At 35.0% G+C, this 19,400-nt stretch overlaps 1 protein-coding gene and 1 pseudogene across 6 annotated transcripts in view; both read right to left on the minus strand.

Moving 5' to 3' along the window:
- Nucleotides 1-19,400, minus strand: part of Ubr2 (ubiquitin protein ligase E3 component n-recognin 2) — a 133,280-nt gene that overhangs the window by 33,782 nt on the left and 80,098 nt on the right. For all 6 annotated transcript variants that reach the window (XM_076858732.1, XM_076858731.1, XM_076858729.1 and 3 more), the window contains 10 exons: nt 17,584-17,686; nt 16,148-16,196; nt 15,463-15,617; nt 13,629-13,731; nt 11,201-11,310; nt 11,009-11,089; nt 10,224-10,402; nt 5,668-5,867; nt 3,256-3,349; nt 2,277-2,438 (listed from right to left, as the gene is read on the minus strand). In XM_076858732.1, coding sequence (XP_076714847.1) covers nt 2,277-2,438; nt 3,256-3,349; nt 5,668-5,867; nt 10,224-10,402; nt 11,009-11,089; nt 11,201-11,310; nt 13,629-13,731; nt 15,463-15,617; nt 16,148-16,196; nt 17,584-17,686 — 1,236 coding nt within the window. The remainder of the gene's footprint in view (nt 1-2,276; nt 2,439-3,255; nt 3,350-5,667; nt 5,868-10,223; nt 10,403-11,008; nt 11,090-11,200; nt 11,311-13,628; nt 13,732-15,462; nt 15,618-16,147; nt 16,197-17,583; nt 17,687-19,400) is intronic.
- Nucleotides 7,470-8,084, minus strand: LOC143402592 (putative monooxygenase p33MONOX pseudogene; annotated as a pseudogene).

Consider the following 19,400-nt stretch of genomic DNA (forward strand, 5'->3'; position numbering starts at 1 on the left):
TATAACTAAAACATACTTGACTCTCATGGGATAAGAAATCAAAAACGGAACCACCAAAGCTACAGGTGAAAGTCAACAAGTGTGATTTCTCCCTATATGCAGTAAATCTATAATCATAATGATTATTATTTATTTGTATGTGTGGTGCTGGGGATTAAATCCAGGGCTTTGCACATGCTATATAAGTGCTCTACCACTAGAGCTATGTTCCTAGCCCAGTGATTAATTTCTTTATTTCCTCATTCTTTTATTGATGCACTACAATTGTACCACCGATGGGTTTTGTTTTATATATTTGTACATGCACACAATATAACAATATAATTTGGCCAATATCACTCCCCAGCATTTTTAATGATTAATTTTTTTTAAACTCTTTTTTTTTAATATTTATTTTTTAGTATTTGGCGGACACAACATCTTTGTTTGTATGTGGTGCTGAGGATCGAACCCGGGCCGCATGCATGCCAGGCAAGCACGCTACAGCTTGAGCTACATCCCCAGCCCCTTAATGATTAATTTTTTATCAGTTCAAATGAAGGTGTCAATATGCACCACTACATTCCTTTATATTAAAACACATCAGCTTACATTGAAACCTACTGTGGTAGCACAGATTAAAACAACAAAGCGTGAACTCATAAAATTCAAAGAAAAACCTGACTCTGCTTTGAATTGAATGCAAATAATTATACAGAAATAAATGATTTATATTCATAAAACTTAAATTAGTACAGGTTGAATATCACTTATCCAAAATGCTGTGACTAGAAAGAAGTATTTCAGATTTTGGATATTTTCTGATTTTGGAATATTTATGTATAGCACCCCTAATCTGAAAATTCAAAATCTAAATCCTCCAAAATCTGAAATTTTTGAAGTGTCATGTAGTTCTATTTCAGATTATATATTTACAACCTGTATTTGTGCATATAAAGCAGATAGGAGAATTCTAAATTGAGAAATGAAGTTCAGATTTCAATAGTACACAGTATCAAATTAACGTGAAATGAGTATGTCCAATACTGCTATTAAAGTACCCTAAAAATGTCTAGTTAAGTTGCCTAGACTGTTTTTGAACCTGTGATCTTCCTACAAGGAAGCACCCTTGGGTGCCTCAGGAACTTTCCATTTTAAACACCTTGTTAAGGCTGGGTGTGGTGGTGCACACCTGTAATTCCAGCAATTCACGAGGCTGAGAAAGAAGGATTGCAAGTTCAAGGCCAGCCTCAGAAACTTAGTGGTATCCTGTCTCAAAATAAAAAATAAAAAGGGTCGGGGATGTAGTTCAGTGGTTAAGTGACCCTGGGTTTAACCCCTAGTACCCCTCAAAACAACAAAAACAAATAAAAACAAAACACATTGTTACAGTTTGAATATGCAGTGTTCTCCCAAATCTCCTGGGTTAATGTAGCAATGTTGAGAGGTGAAATGACAAGATTATGAGGGCTGTAACCTAATCAGTCCTTCCCAGTTTGAACAGACAAGTGGGTGGTAAGGATAGGCAGGTGGGGCATGGCTGGAGGAGGTGGGTTACTGGGGCCATGACCTTGAAAAGTTCACCTTCCCTGAGGCGCCCCTTCCTCTTTCAGCTTCCTAACCACCAGGAACAGAAATCTTTCCTCTAATTCATCCATAATCCATGATGCCCTACCTCACCTTGGGCCCAGAGAGACAGAACCTGCAGACTATAAACTGAACCTCTGAAGTCATGAGCCAAAATAAATGTTTCCTTCTCTAAGTTGTCTTGTTAGGTATTTTGGACACAGTGAGAAAAGCTGACATACAACAGATTTTCATGTTACCAGTTTTACTGAGCATTTTTTATAACACGTGAGGGAGATATTTAAAGTAGAGTGCCTAGATTAAAAAAAAAAAAAAAAAAAAAGTCTTATGGGCACTTTGCCTAGCATGTGTGAAGCACTGGGTTCAATCCTTAGCACCATGTGAAAAATAAAGTAAGGGCATTCTGTCTATCTACAACTACAAAAAATAAAAATAAAAAAGACTCATTTTTCATGAATACACAGAGATTTTATATCTTCTATAGTATTTATGGGTGAATAAGAAACCTGAATTTTGGCCTGTTCCTCCCTGAAAACCAAAATCATAACCCATAGGTTGTTAGAAGTAATAACTAGATGAAGTTATTTTATTTCCCAGGAAAGTACCTGGAAAACATTATGCAATTACCTACAGAGAGTTTCTTATTATTACTTCATTATCTTCAAAACAAACTATTGCTTTATTCTAAGGCATCATGAGCCAAAACTTACCTGTTAAAAATATTTCTTGGAGGGAGCAACAGAGGAATAACAGTATTACTCAAGCATTCACAAAGCGGGCAAAGGAACTCTCCATTTTCTACATCATAACTTGTATGTAAGCGTAACCTCTGTTGCCTTCGCTGCTCTTTAGCTTGAACGGAATCAAAATACCTTTACAATTAGAGAACAGGAGGCATCAAAAATAATGGTAATTTATTTCAACAAAAGTCATAAGCATCAACATTTTAAGGATTTGTTTCTACAAATCCTTAAAAAATAAACTGAATTATTTTAACACTGGTACTATAATTTTTAAGTTGTTTTAACAAACAAATCAATTAACAGTTTTAAAACAGGGAAAAAAATGACTTGCAAACAAGTACTTTAGAAGCAACAACAGAAACTTCTGATACGATGGCTGCCTGGTCACTTCCACAGGGCTGACTTGTTTGGGGCAGTTCATGATAACTCAGTAAGCACAGTGCTAGGATAATAATACTGACTTGTTGATTTTCAGAAGCATAGAAAGTATTAAGGTAGAACAAATTCAGTGTTATCTCATCCTAACATAGGAGTCCTTACAGACCTTGGGGAGTAACAAAGTAAGGACTAACATCATTAGAATCAAGAGCTATTCACCTTGGATCTGAGGAAAGACAAAATTATTTTTCTAGAACTTATCCCATTGTAAAAAGCCTTTTTTCCCCCTCTAGTTTATTACCTAACACAGATCTACGCCCTTCTTTGGAGGGATAACGAAGAGACAGATATAAAACTACACTAAAAAATATATTTGACATACTTTGAAATTTCTAATAACTCCTTTATACCTATGACAAAACAAATCACTTTTGTTATTAGGCAACAATATGGAGTTTTTCTTTCAACACCTTTAGTTCTTTTTCATTTTCATCTACAGTGGAATTTCCTTTATTTAAAAATTCAATTTTGCACCTTCAAATAAGCTAGTATTAAGAATATAAATTACCTTTGCCAACAATGGGCATGCATAATGTGCCCACAGCTACCCGTGTGTGTTCCGCAAGACAGATCAGGGTGCATGAATAATGGATCATATTTTTCTGCATTATAAAACAAACAAAAACAAAACAACAACAAAATCCAAGCATTTAGTTTTCCTATAATAAATGTGCAACTTTAAATTTGTGAAATCCTTGATAAGGACGTGTAAACTTAAAATGAAATGCTAATTTTTTCCTTTCATTTAGGCTATCAATAATTTTTCTTAGGGTAGCAATAATTTATTCAAGACCCTGGATTATTTAGGAAGCTGAACTAATTTTCATCACTTTGAGAAAATTAATTAAACATTCCCATCTGCAAACTGAAAATGGAACTCTGTATTTAAGTAGTTAGTCCTCCATATTCTTGAATTCCACATTCACAGATTCAATCAAAGGGAGAACAAAAATATTAGGGGAAATAAAATTGTACCTGTATTGATAAACAAACTATTCCTTATCATTATTCCCTAAACTTACAGTGTAACAACTATTTACACACCATTAACATTGTATAAGGTAATTAAGTAATCCGGAGATGATTTAAAGTATACAGAAGGATGTACATTGGTTACATGCAAATACTATGCTATTTTGTTTGTATAAGGGAATTGAGTGCGTGAAAATTTTGGTGTCCACTGGGGCTCCTGAAACCAATTCCCAAGACTACATGTTCAATCTTTGGGCACCCAATTCCCTCCATCATGTCGTCATGCCCTGAGCTCAAGGTAAAAAGGTTAGTCTTCATGGGACTGTGTGTCACAATGAACTCTAATAAAAAAGATGTTCTGACAATAAAGGGTGCTCCCTAGAAGACTCTGCCTATAAAGACACTCATGCATATAATAATCACAGTCACTGTACTAGAGCCAAAATGATAAAAGAATTATCTAAGCTTATACTACATCAGATGAGAAGGAAAATTAATTCAGAATTTTTTGTTCTGGGTATTAAGTTTTATATTCAAAAGGAGAAGACAAGATAAATATCTTCTTGAGTTTTTTGAGTTTTCTATATATATTAATATAACCCTAAAATTCCATAATATTCTAGAAAGAATTACTAGAGTTTCAATATGCTTTATATATCAGGACAATGAAAATATAAAAGCATAAAGAAAATCTTTTATGATATAAACTGTGAAAATATTTGGAAAATCCACTTATAGCCAGTCTTTTCTTTCGCAATATGTTAAACAAAATTAGGAACTCTATCTTTGACTCAGAATAAATTTATAAAGCACACAGTTCAAAGAACCATTTTTTAAAGATGAAACTTTTTTTTTTTAAATAACTGGGATGCTTCAGAGTCACATTATGAAGATTTTGCTTGTAGAGAGATTGCAACCCTACCAGTGGGCCCTTTAACCTTCTATTCTTCAATGTGAGCTCTTGAACCTTCTTTACTGTGAAAGTGTTTTGGAAATTCCTAATTTGGAAATTCCTGGTTAAAGAAATGCTTTGGAAATTCCTAAGACAGTTTCTTACTCTCAAAGTTGATTGGTTATCACACGTAGGAATATACACGTAGTAAACAAGCTAAAGATGACAAACATAAAGGTGTGCTGATCAGATCTCCCTGTGGGAATGAATGATACTCCCTCAAGTCTTGGAAGAATATTTATTATCCATCTTTGAGAGAAAACTGGCTGGGCCTCTTTTCATGGTGATTTGCAACCAGTCATTTATCAGATTTAGGGTAAAAGATACAGTTTTCTCACCCCAATTCAGGGTAATTCTCATAGGTTATCAGGCTCCAGAGCTCCCATTAGGCTAGCTGAGGCCCTCTGGGGACTACATTATAGCTCAATGACTCACTTTGCTCAAATCTGCTTCTTTTCTTTCTAAAGATGTTGATCCCAAGGCTCTCCCTAATAAAAGTCCTGCACAGTAGTCTCTGTTTCAAAATGCTCCTTTCTGGGGAACCTATCTGTGGTAGTTATCACTATTCTAAGTCCAAATCTGGCTCTAGGCTTGCTACTCTCATAGGTAACTCACAGCACTGTTCTCAATAATCCACTCTGGCTCTATCTATGAGACAAAATAATTACTATTATTTCAATGTATCAACAAAGTATGGACTTTACAAGTATGCTGAATGACAGGAAAGACGATTAAATACCACAGTATGTTCTTATCACATCACAAGAAAAGCTTTTATTTGAATTTCTCGTATTTATCAGTTGTGTGCTTCTGGCTTGATATTTAACTGGTAGAGTGGTTCCACATCTATCAAGTAAGTTAATTCGTGACAACTCACCTGCTAAAGATAGCACCATACCTCTGAAGTTAATGTTAGATCAATAAAATCTCTAAACACTAACAACCACATTAATTGGTAGTCATTATTAAGAGGATAAGGACCTGGCTATGACTTACCTGGATCCTGAATAAATTTTCTTCTGTTTTTTGACAATACGGTTGATCTTTGAACAAATGCTGCTAAGACCATTGCCCTGCTTTCCACTTTAACTTCTTGTTCTTCTTGACACAATATACAGGTAACAAACTGTCTTTGTTCAGGGACCTGAGTTTGTGCTGGGCCCAGTGCTATAAGTTTCACATCTGAAACCACAGGGCTGTAACAAAAAGGTTATGAACATAATGAATTAGTGTAAGGGGTTTCTATAGAATCATAAAACAGTAGACTCCAGGTATGTACCTTTTTTTTTATTTTGAGAAAATACTAAGAATTTTTATCGTGCAAATAAAAGATCATAATAGAAGACAAATAAATTAGTTGTTCTGACAATTTTGGACTTTAGTGCTTCTCTATGAGAGGGGCAGTTCCTTATGTAAACAAAAATCAGCTGGGATTGTGGCTCAGCAGTAGAGCGCTTGCCTAACGTGGGTGAGACCCGGTCTGATCCTCAGCATCACATAAAAATAAAGGCCATCTACACCTAAAAAAAAAAATTTAAAAATAAATAAAAACACGGTTTCTAAGATATGTGTTGCAAGAAGATATGAAGCTCATTTTGGTGAAAAATGTTTTTTGTTATTTTCAATTTTTCCATCTCTTCTCCAAAAAAATTTTAAGCTCTGACCTGAACAAAAAAATTGAAATAACTGACCTAATTTTACATGAACTCCCAAGGCAGCAAGTATAGTTCAATGGTAGAGTACTTGCCTGTCATGTGCAAGGCCCTGGGTTCAATCCCCAGGATCACAAAAAAACAAACAAAATCTTAACCTCCATTTGTTAATATCAAATCAATAGCCTTAATTTTCTCCCTTTAGGAAGTTTCCAACCAAATTGGAGTTAAACTAATATCACTTTAAAGTGCAAGAAAGGATATGTAAAACTAGTGTTTGTTCTGTGACATGGAAAAGAGAAGCAGCCCTCCAACAGCAGTGGCATGAGGTACCAAGAAGCATGAAGAACTAGCTACAGGACAAAGTAATCCATTAGGTGACCAAAGGCAAGGAGAGTCCAGTTTTAGCTTAGAAAAGAGGGGCCCTTGCCAAGTCTGGCTGTTAACTGTACCTAAATCTTAAACAGGTCTTAGGTCTCCCTAAGCTGGAGCACAGCATCAGACACGTCGAGAAGGCCAAATTCACCCAAACTTGTCAGCAGATACCTCTATACCATGATTTGTCAATGCTCATGTTGATGGTGGTAAAAAGAAGCCTAGGTTATGGAATAGCATAAACATTATTATCTAGTAAGCAATAATCAAAGTTATGGTCTGGGGTACTGATACAAAAAAGTTCCCCAAATATCACTGCTGAAATTTTTAAAATCTGACTTTAAAACACTACAAAACAGTTTCTTCCACTCAAGGACAAGCTTTGCACTGATGTTTCTCAGAATTAATTTTGTGTCTACTTTTAGCCTCATTTTCAGAGTGATTTTTTTTTTTTTTTTTGTGGGTGGGGGGGGCGGGTAACCAGGGATTAAACTCAGGGGCACTCAACCACTGAGCCACATCCCAGCCTATTTTATTTGGAGACAAGGTCTCAATGAGTTGCTCAGTGCCTTGCTGTTGCTGAGGCTGGCTTTGAACTTGCAATCCTCCTGTCTCAAGCCTCTGGAGCCACTGGGATTCCAGGCATGTGCCACTATGCCCAGCTTTTTTTTTTTTTTTTTTTAAATATACCATTCTTATGTTATAGCCAAGGCAAAAGGAGGATAAAGAACAAGAAACCCTCTATCCTGAGTTCCTGGGATAGAAAGTACTCTAAAATCCAGTGGGTGTGAGCATATTCAAGTCATGCAGTTTGAGATTATGGGTCCACGGCAGTTGTTTCTTCCTTTCTATTGCTGGGACATCCACCTTGGGTGGCTTGATGGTTGCTGGATCTTCAGCCATTCAGGTGACCTGGGCACAAATCAACTACCTGGGAGAGGGCTTTTGGGCTCCTTTTCAGTCATGGATGGCAAAACCTCCAGAATCAGACTTCTGAAGAGGTCATGGTCCAAAAAGTCACCATTTATCTGACGAGTTTCTGTCTTTTCCTGGATCTATGGTGCTAGGATTTAGACGAGGTAAGGATACAGAGAAATCAGAAGACCAGCCTCTGGGCCTCTGCTTAGAGAAAGAGTGAGGGGTGTTGCTTGGAATGGACCAGGCTGATGCAGGCTGCTTTTGTTATTTTTCCACTCTGCAGCTTTAGTCTGTGAAATGCTTGCAATACTCAGAGGTACTTGGCCTCCTTGGTAGTAAGGCCCTTGTAGGGTGTATAGCTAGCGTCTCTCAGTCCTGCCTGGGTCTGTTTTGTAATCAGAGAATTCATGATAACATGGGTAACTCTGGGACCTTGTCCATACTATCAGTGACTGTTGATAGGGTCATGGCAGGAAGGATACACTGACCTCTCCTTTCTCCTCCTTGGCAACGTGCTGATACTTCTGCTCTGGAATCACCAACTTCTAGGAGATGCTGCCTATGTCTGATGGAGGAAGAGTTATGGGTGCAGGGTCCTTAAGGGCATCATCATAGCTGAATGGGCAGGGTAATCTTGCCTAAAGGCCCAACAACAGGTACTTCTGGTTGTCTTGAAGCTCTGAAAAAACTGGAATCCAGGTGTTTTTTCTACATATAATTTTGGAGCTGAGTCCTTGCCACTACAGTGAAATAATGTCATGACTATGCTCACTGACAGGTGTTAATGAGGAACATTGTCCAGATGTTGCAAATTGGCAAAGCTTCCCAGGAAAACTCCATTCAGAGGTTCTGTTCTCCAGAAAACTCCAAGGTGCTTTGGAGGTCCAGTCTCTGGCACTAAAGTGGGTCCAAAAGAGGTTGTGGCATAGTCCATATCCAAGCAATCGTGAGAGTGGCAGCAACACCACAGACTAGAGAGCACAAGCCCCAGGAATACAGATATTTAATGACTTGAACAGTCAGGAATCTTTTATAAAATATACTAAAACCATCTCCTTAAAATAGAGGACACAGAGACTAACCCACATAATTACAGTTATATTAGACAAAGGCGCCAAAAACATACATTGGAGAAAAGATAGCCTCTTTGTGCTGGGAGAACTGGAAATCCATATGCAATAAAATGAAAATTAAACCCCTCTCTCTCACCATGTACAAAACTCAATTTAAAGTGGATCAAAGGCCTAGGAACTAAACAAGAGACCTTACATCTAATAGAAGAAAAAGTAGGCCCCAAGCTCCATCATATTGGATTAGGTCTCTACTTCCTTAATAGGATTCCTATAGCATAAGAATTAAAATCAAGAATTAATAAATGGGATGAATTCAAACTAAAAAGCTTCTTCTCAGCAAAAGAAACAATAATTGAGGTAAATAGAGTGTCTAAAGCTTGGGAGCAAATTTTTTCCACTTACACATCAGATAGAATGTTAATCTCTAGGGTATATAAAGAACTCAAAAAGCTACGCACCAAAAAACCAAATAACCCAATCAATAAATGGACCAATGAACTGAACAGACACTTCTCAGAAGATGACATACAATCAACCAACAAATATATGAAGAAATAAGAGCACACTCTTACACTGTTGGTGGGACTACAAAATGGTGCAGCCAATATGGAAAGCAGTTTGGAGATTCCTTGGAAAACTTGGAATAATACCACCATTTGACCCAGCTATCCCACTCCTTGGTCTCTACCCAAAGGACTTAAAAACAGCATACTACAGGGACACAGTCACATCAATGTTAACTGAAGCACAATTCACAATAGCTAAACTGTGGGAACCAACCTAGATGCCCGTCAGTAGATGAATGAATAAAGAAAATGTGGTATTTATACACAGTGGAATATAACTTCGCAATAAAAGAGAATAAAATCATGACATTTGCAAGTAAATGGATGGAGTTGAAGAATATAATGCTAAGTGAAGTTAGCCAATCACAAGACACCAAATGCGGAATGTTTTCTCTGATACAAGGAGGCTGATTCATAGTGGGGTTGGGAGGGGAAGCATGGGAGGAATAGATGAACTCTAGATAGGGCAGAGGGAAGGAGGGGAAGGGAATGGGTAAGTGGTGTAAAAAAGATAGTGGAATGAGATGGACATAATTTACCTAAGACATATATGAAGACACGAATGGTGTGAATATACATTTATACAACCAACGATATAAAAAAAATGTGCTCTGTATGTGTAATATGAATTGTAATGCATTCTGATGTCATATATAACAAATCAGAATTTTAAAAAATCTCCTTTAATCCTTACAACAATCCAACATGCAGCACAAAGGCCATACGCTCAGACTAGTGTATTCTTTCATAAATGTTGAGGGTCTCATGTGGAAAATACTTTAGGTGTCTATAGTCAAAGATTGCTAAGATTAATTTCTTTAGGTGGATGGCACAAAACTTAACTAACAATTCTACTAAATTACTTAGGACTAAAAATATACTCCTAAAGAAAAAGAAAAGAAACACTTGACCCTAATTGAAAACTACTCTAGTCAAGACATTTAAGAAACTGTGATTACTTTCTTTACCTATTATCAAGAACAGCAGAGGTAGAGGAATCCAGTTCTAATGTCTGCTGAAAGAGCTCTTTGTTCTCATCAATAAAGTGTCGCTGCATCTCAGACATCTGGGCCATGATTTTTTCTCTACGCAGTCTGGCAATCTCAGCCTTTCTTTTTCTCTCAGCTTTGTCTTTGTCTCTTGAACTCTGAAATTATAATTCATTCAATTAAACCATCAGATGCAAAATGAACATTTTCTTTCTCAAAGCAGAGATGTATATTTAGTATAAATATTCAAAACTATTCTACAATCTTGCTTAGCCCAAAGAAGAGATCTTCAAACAGCCTAATATTTAAAAAAAAAAACACAATATAACCACCCCTCCAAAAAAAATTGCCAAATAAATGTATTTGTGGCACATTTCTTGGAATTTAATGTTTGTGAATATCATCAACTTATTGCAGATGAATTTAATTTGCTCATACTAAACTTCCTACAATTTGTCAGTATTATCATACTTTACTTTCTTTTTCTTTTTGTAGTGCTGGAGATTGAACACAGGGACTCATGTAAGGCATTTACTTTTCTTTTTTGGGCGGAGGGGTTCTGGGGATCAAATCCAAGGGTACTCAGCCATGGAGCCACATCCCCAGCCATATTTTCTATTTTATTTAGAGATAGGGTCTCGCTGAGTTACTTGGCACATTGCTTTTGCTGGGGCTGGCTCTGAACTCATGATTCTCCTGCCTCAGCCTCCTGGGATTACTGGCGTGTACCACCAATGCCTGCAGGCATGTACTTTTTTTTTTACCTCTTCCATTATAGTTCCTTCTGTCTCTGCCACAGGACTGGTAGATGAACTCTCTCTTATCTTCTTAATAGCATTAAAAGTCTAAGACAAAAAAATAGTATCAGTTACCCTGAAATTATGAAATATTATCACAGTACACAAATAACAAATATTTAATGTTTCTCACAAACACAGCAGTTTGAAAGATGTTACCTTTAAAATCCACCTAATCATATCTTTGTGGACTTCCAGGTAGGGGGCATTTTGTAGTGTCTCCAGCATAGCTAGGATGCTTGGAGAATTGTTTGGTGCTTCACCAGGTTCTAAGGCAGAAAAAATAAAAGGCAAAATAACACTAGCTGACAATTTATAGAGCATAGTCCTGTCTACAAGAAGATGAATGTAGGTGCTTATCATTATCTGTTGCTTATCATTTAATTACAGCCTTACTTAATAGATTATTAATACTTATAGAGATTATTAATACTTCTTGAGAATGTGACATATATGTCTAAGATTAGAGTTCATCAAGCAATCATAATTCACTTCTTACACCAAATTATTAACATAGCTTCTAGCAATATTAAATGAAAACTCACCAAAAAAATCTGGTTTGAGATTTTATAAGTCTAAGAAAATGAATTAGGGTTATAGGGGTGCACATATGTATAAATATATCTATTTACTTGAACCTTTTCTTTAATAAAAGGTATAATCAAAATAAAATAAAATTTTTCCCTTAAAAATTAATTGCTTCTGTATTTGAAGAAAATAAAAGTCAAGATCATATTCAAGAGTACCTTTAATCCAATATTAGCTAATTTAGTTTGTAGTCAGAAATGTCAAATTATTGATTTTCTTGATTTAAGTGCTGACATTCTGGCAAAACATTCTTCTTTCCTAAGAGGAGAAGGGATTGAACCATGTGATCTTGAATATTCTTCCAGATCTAAAATTCTGTGGTTGTGCTTTAGGAATCTGACTCTAGATGAGAGGATTCGTTTTTGTTTTTTTTTTAAACAAATAAATATATATTGTGTGTCTTATTTAAAAGAAATATTTAAAAAGAATAAGAGTAATGCCCAGAGAAAATGATGATTGTTTTAAAAAAGAAAGAAGGGGAAAGGGTGAACTTGATATTTAATGATGAGTAAATAAAATAGAGAGCTGTCTTTGTGGTTATTCTAAAGTAAAAGCATTAGAGACAAAGAAAACAGGAGGTTCAACATTAATTCATGGGAAGAATATGAAGAGAAAAAAAGGAGGAGGGAAAGGCTAGCACCCACAAAGACAGTCTTCAGTGGCGACAGGCAGTTTCTCCTCTTGCTTTCATTTACTTGATGAAGGCAAAAAGGCAAACTAGAGACCTAGCAGTAAAGAGGACCACTTTCTCCTCTGTCCTCAGTAGTAGAGGATAGTATTCTCACAGTCCTTATCATTTAGGAAGAAATGGCACTGAATAAAGCTATAGAAACAATCCTTTTCAATTCAGGAATTTATAAATCCTATCACAAGACCATAAATTCATTTATAAACATTTAGCACATGGCTGATTACGGGTCTGGGCAAGGCAAGCACAAGTTGAGCCTGTCAACTCTGGCACCAGAAAGCAGGGTGATGTAAAAACACTAACAGACTAGGTGAAAGGGACACAGAAACTGCGTGAACTCCTATTGACCAAAAGTGGCATGATCTGAGTATCAAAAGGAACAATAATAACTGTAACACACTGAATAAATAAAAATGTACAAGTCATATTTTTTAAAAAACCCACACAAACTGTAAAGGTAATTATTAGACCAAATGCTTATTCTAAAAATTAATAAAAGCTTATTTTTAAGAGGTTAAATATGATGTCTACAACAAATGGTTCAAAGGTACACAAATATAAACATGAATATCCCTGAATATTAACAACTGAGTCTAGGTGGTAGGTATGTGGGTGTTTATTGTACAACTTTCTTTCAACTTGTCTCACATTTCCGAAAGTTTTAAAATAAAAATGAAAAATATTTTCCTGGCCTTCTTAGAAAAAAATAAAAAGAAACAATTACTTTGCATAAAATTACAATCCAATCCTCTACAGCTAATTTTATTTTCAACATTATACAATCTTATGTTTTTATAAAATAACTAAAAAAATTTAAAATGAAATCCTGCAATTCCATCTACTATGGAGGCTGAGGCAGGAGGATTTAAGTTTGAAGACACTCTGGGCAACTTACACCCAGTTTCAAAATAAAAAAGAAGAACCAGGAGTATGGCTCTGTGGTAGAGCGCCTCTAGGGTTTTGTCCCCAGTGCTGGGGGGAAAAAAAAAATTCAACTAACCCCCCCCACACACACACATCTATTTCCTAAAGATAAATGTATGTGCTATACCAGTTTCAAACTGAGAACTCCTCAATATTTTTTACTGTTTATAAATTAAAATTTATGAATCTCAAGTATGTGTAGGCCCCAAGTATTTTCATATTAAGATCTAATATGATACCTTTAACACAAAGATGAATATATATGGCCTCAAATATTTGAATTCAGCATTACCTAAATAGAACTTACATAATCAAATAAAAGAAGTCATAAGTGATTATTTGAAATCACTTATTTTGCGTTAGTTCAGTTAAAAAGTGTATACATACTTGAAATCTTCTGAGTGAAGGTAAATGTTACTACATGCTCTTCCATGACATTCTCTAAATGTTGTTTTTCTTCTTGTAGTGCCATTCCAATTAAATGTAACACCTCAAATAAAATGTTTTGTTAACTTTTTAGTAAAATAATCAAGTATATATTCTTATTTTATATAACAAAAATAATTAACTCATGATTGAAAAGTTAAATCAAGTTATTAAAGATTAAATACAATAAGAAACAATTCTAAATATTATTTTTTATTGAATTCAAAGACTGAGGTTCATTTTATAATAAAAAATTCTCAGTAATGAAATGAAATTTTCTATTTTAGAGTTAAAATATTAGGGCAAGCTAAAATTACTATCAACTATGGCCAAGCAATTCATGTAATACATAATGTTCAGTTTTGTTCCATACCTACACTTCAGTCTTGAAAAAAATATCTTGTGATAATCATTGGCCAAATAATTACAGAGCTGAAGGTGTCTATATTAATCATCCAAGAGTCATATTTTTATCTCTACTGTTACACAATTTACTAAAATTTGTGGTTCTTGCATAATCTGACAAAGATTCCTTAAGAGACTTAAAGAAAACATATAACTACATTGAACTTGTATATAATTTACTGCTCCTGTTCTGCTCACTAGTTTTTTTTAAAGGAGATATATATGTGAGGTCTGTTTTTCTCTCCACAGAGTGTACTTGTTATGAGAGACTTGGAAGAACTAGATTAGCCTGAATGACATAAGTGCATATATGAAGTGAATACTGTTCATTGCTCCTCACTCCTTCATTTCCCACAAATCTCTTGCTCACACAGTACTAATCTCTACTATAACACAGCTCCCAGCTTTTACCGTTTTAAATACATGTTTATAAATGGGATTGCTTAAATATTCATACACTTTAGCCAATGAGATACTTAAGCTTGTTCAGACAATTAAAGGAATGGTAGTTGAATTCTTGGCTTTACTGCTTTCAAGCCTTCTTCTCTCTCAAGGAGACCCTGAATGGTCTCATCATCTTTAACCTAGGAACAAACTGCTTCTTTAGAGGCCTGAGTATTATAAATTCTGTATGTAGAGTGCCTAGCATAGCACTTTATTTCTGTAAACTGAATAACTGTTTTGCTGTCATCACTAGATGAGTAGTGAGAAATTAAATGAACCTCACTAAAACTTGGCTTCCTCATCCATACAATGGAAAAATCAGTACCTGTTAATAGGGTATTATGTGAATTCTAGGAGATAATGTAAGAATGACTTACATTACCACTATACAGTTAATTTAAACAAGGTTCAAGATTTCCCAGTTTTTAGTTATAGAAATATAAGTCTCCAAATTTCAATTTCTTCGATTATAAAATATGAATACTGAGCTGGGTAATGGCTCACCAGTAGAGCACTCGCCTGGCACATGCGAGGCCCTTGGTTCGACCCTCAGCATCACATAAAAATAAATAAATAAATAAAGGTATTGTGTCCAACTACAACTAAAAAAAATAAATATAAAAAAATACGGATACTGAGGAAACCAAGGTTTTTTTTTTTTTTAAATATACATAAAAGCTAACACATTATACCAATATCAGAAATTGTGTATGCAGAGGCCAGGTCCAATTATGGAGAGATATATTGACCAAATATACCTACCAGGCACAAATTTTCACAGCCATACACAAAAGGAATAATAATATGATATTAAGAATTAAGTTAATACAGTACATTTTGTCCTAATTTTTCTGAGTATAGATGATGACAAGAGTACTTTGGTTTCTCACTACAAAACACTATATATGTATGGGTGTGTGTATATAAGAAATGTCTTCAAACATACCCTTTGTAGCATTGACTCTGACCAGGCATATCCATTATGCTCCACAGCCCACTGTAGTATTGTTCCCATGATGCACAACATGACATCTGACTGCAAAATGTTAACTAGACTTGCAAATAAAGGGCAGAATGGAGGCAAAACTGGAGGTGGAAGTGCTGAAAATAAAGTTATTATGGTTTCTTTTTTAGAACACGTTTTTAAAAACTGTTAAGATACTTTTGATAATCTTCATTTGAAGAGTATTCATTACACATATCTCTCTTTAGAAAAAAAATTTTTTTCTGATGCTGGTGATGGAGCTCAGAGCCTTGTGCATGCTAGGCAAACACCCTACTACTGAGTCACATCCCCAGCACAACACACATCTTAAAACTGTATTTTACCTTCTCAAAGTTAGTCCAATGTACAAAAAAGGTTGCATAGATAGCAGTACAAAGAAAAACATTTCTTTTCCCTAGGAATGCCTCAAAATTTGAGAAAAAAACATTAACCCCAAAGTGACTTAATACAGACTACCTTTATGTTAATATTTATTTATTATTTCTTTGATTAATTAGGAGGAAGTTCACTTGGAAAGCTTACATTTAAATCTTTCATGTCTGCCAAGGACAATCATCATAGTTAGAAAATAAACTTCAGCAAGCAGAAGAGATCAACATGAGGTTTTTGGAAAGATTAAAAATACCTGTATCCTCTCTATTTTGTCTTTTCAATTTCCGCTGAGCTTCTTCTGCCTAGTAAAAATGAAAGTTATTTAGATGGCATTTATAATACAAAATAATTTAATACCCTAAACTAGTAATGTAATTCAGTCTCTATTATCTTCTGGTTTAGAAGGTTTTTTTTTTTTCTTTTGTGGTGCTGGGGATTGAACCCAGGGCCTTGTGCATGCAAGGCAATATCCCCAGCCCCTCAGAAGATTTTTTTATCATTAGTGTTGCAGTTCCTCCCAAACTGATGTCAGAGTTAACTTTTTCCCCACTAAAAGCTGCCCCAAATGACTTCTTTGTTGCATTAAAATGCAAGGGAAATATGTACAAACCAAATTCAGATTTGGGCTATATGATAATATTAAACACTAGGTTTTTGCCGGGTGCAGTGGTGCACCTGTGTAACCCCAGCGTTTTGAGAGGCTGAAGCATGAGGATTGTGAGTTCAAATACAGCCTCAGCAATTGAGCAAGACCCTGTCTCTAAATAAAATATAAAAAAGGGTAGGGGATGTGGCTCAGTTGTTAAGTGCTTCTGGGTTCAATCCCCAGTACCAAAATCAAAACCAAAACACTAGTTTTGTATAATGCCACTTATTATAAAAGGAAAAGTATAAGGAGACTACTAAAAGGCAAAATTTACTTAAAAGTGATTAGGAAAACTGTATAAATCTCCATGGAAAAGCATTTTTAGTAGAACCGATTCTGAAATGTGTGTAAAATGGGTTAAGTAATTATAATGCAGGTTGAAAATTTGTCTTCAAAATCCAATATGTGGGGCTGGGGATGTGGCTCAAGCGGTAGCGCGCTCGCCTGGCATGCGTGCGAACTGGGTTCGATCCTCAGCACCACATACAAAACAAAGATGTTGTGTCCACCGATAACTAAAATAAATAAATAAATATTAAAATTCTCTCTCTCTCTCTCACTCTCTCTTTAAAAAAAAAAAAATCCAATATGTATGGGCGTATATAAGATTATATATACATATAGATCTTATAATCTATGTATAAAACCCTGAGGGCAGGGATATCCAAAATGTTAAGCAGTGATAGTCTATGTAATTTGTAATTCTTTTCCTGTATTTATACCTTTTTCATATTTTCTAACTTTCTACAATAAAAATGAAGAAAATTATTTTTTTCAATCTGTGAAAAGCAGTAAAAGATTTTTAAAGGATAAAAATCCAACCCCTTCTCATTATACTTTTATTTTAATTTATTTTTGGGTACTGAGGATTGAACTTAGAGATGCTTTACCACTCAGCTACATCCCTAGCCTATTTTTATGTTGAGACAGGGTCTTGCTAAGTTGCCAAGGTTGGCCTTAAACTTTTGATCCTTTTGCCTCAGCCTCCTGAATAGCTAGGAACAAGCACAATTGTGCCTGGACCCCGCATACTTCCCAGTTACCTTGGACTGCTCTGCCCTTGAAAAGTGATAGAAATACAAGTTGAACTCTTTGGTGCATTCTGGTTTCAGTTCGTACATGCCTCGTCCTGTTAATCCAGGTTTTCTAGGGGGAAAAAAAAAAGACCCTTATAATATTTATACTGAAGTCATACACCAATTCATGAGTCTCAGATGTTAGGATAAGAACCAAATCTCTAATATCCTTCCAATGGGTGTTAAGTTGAAACTTAATTTGGAATTCTCAATCCAAATTCTAAAGTGCATCTATTTTATTTACTATCTCCACTTTGAATTCATCCTGAATAGACAAGTGGATGTGATGGATATGTAGCACCAACAATTGAAAAGCCTGACGACAGGGGACAGGTTACATAAATGACAACATTTCTAAGCAACTGAACACCATTAAAAGTAATGTTAATTTCTGTATTTTTTTTTTTTAGAGAGAGAGAGAGAGAGAATTTTTTAATATTTATATTTTAGTTCTTGGCGGACACAACATCTTTCTTTGTATGTAGTGCTGAGGATCAAACCCAGACCGCACGCATGTCAGGGGAGCGCACTACCGCTTGAGCCACATCCCCAGTCCCTCTGTATTCTGATATGTAAAGATGTTTGTGATAAATTCTATTAAAAAAAAAAAAAAAAGCAGGCACAATACTGGAATTTAAAGAGCCTTCCTAAGCAGGATAGAAAATCCAGAAGCTGAATAAGACAGAAAGATATTTAAAACACTTGTGAGAAACACCACCAATGTTAAAAAAATAAAAAATGAAGTGATAGGGCAAAGTACTTGCAATGTATTTAATAGAGTAAGAATCAATATCTCTAATATATAAAAATAATTATGGAACAATAAGATAGGGATGAACTACTGCAAAGAAAAATGTACACAAGTATGACTAATTATAAATGGTCAATAAACACATGAAAAGATGTTTAGCCTTATTGGTAGAACAATGCCTATTAAAATAAAGTAACACCTACCTAATGTGTATAAATTAAAGTGAACAAGGCTAGGGGTATAGGTCAGTGGTAGAGAGCATATACTGAAGTCATAGTTTCAACCCCCAGAACCACTTTTTAAAAAAAGGTAAAAAAGAATACATATATTAAAATATTAAAGCCTTGACAAAGTTCTAGGAAACTCTCTTCCACTGTTAGAATGGGAGTAGAAATTGATAACATTTTGAGGAAGGCAATTTGGAGGTTATGTATTAAAATACATAGGCTTTCTTTTGATTTTGCAGTTCCTCAAAGAAATACTTTTATACACCAATGACATGTACTACTGCTCAGTACTTTGTTCATAATAAAGAACATCAAATACATCCATCAACAAGGGAGAGGTTAAATACATTATAATACGTAACTATAAAGAAGTGAATCCGTTTTTTTAAAGTATGTATATTCCTAGCCATTGACACATACAGAATCAAATGTTATGAATATAGAGAAAAATTTAGAGGAATATATAATGCAGTAGAAATCACCTAAGTGGCTGGATTATGGTGATACTTTTTTCTTCCTACCTTTACCTTTCTGTATTTCTCTAAAAGCATGTATTGCTTTTATAATCAATAAAAATAAAGACACTGCAGGGGCTGAGGTTGTAGCTCAGCGATAAAGTGCTTGCCTAGTATGTGTGAGGCACTGGGTTCAATCCTCAATACACATAAAAATTAAAAAATAAAATAATAAAGGTATTGTATTCATCTACAACTAAAAATATTAAAAACAAACAAAGACACAGCAGTTGGAGTGGGAAGTAGAAAAAAAAAAAAGCAAGACTAAGAATCTGCCTCAATAGCTTCAAG

This window comes from Callospermophilus lateralis, chromosome 6, assembly GCF_048772815.1.
Source record: "Callospermophilus lateralis isolate mCalLat2 chromosome 6, mCalLat2.hap1, whole genome shotgun sequence".
Taxonomy (NCBI): Eukaryota; Metazoa; Chordata; class Mammalia; order Rodentia; family Sciuridae; genus Callospermophilus; species Callospermophilus lateralis.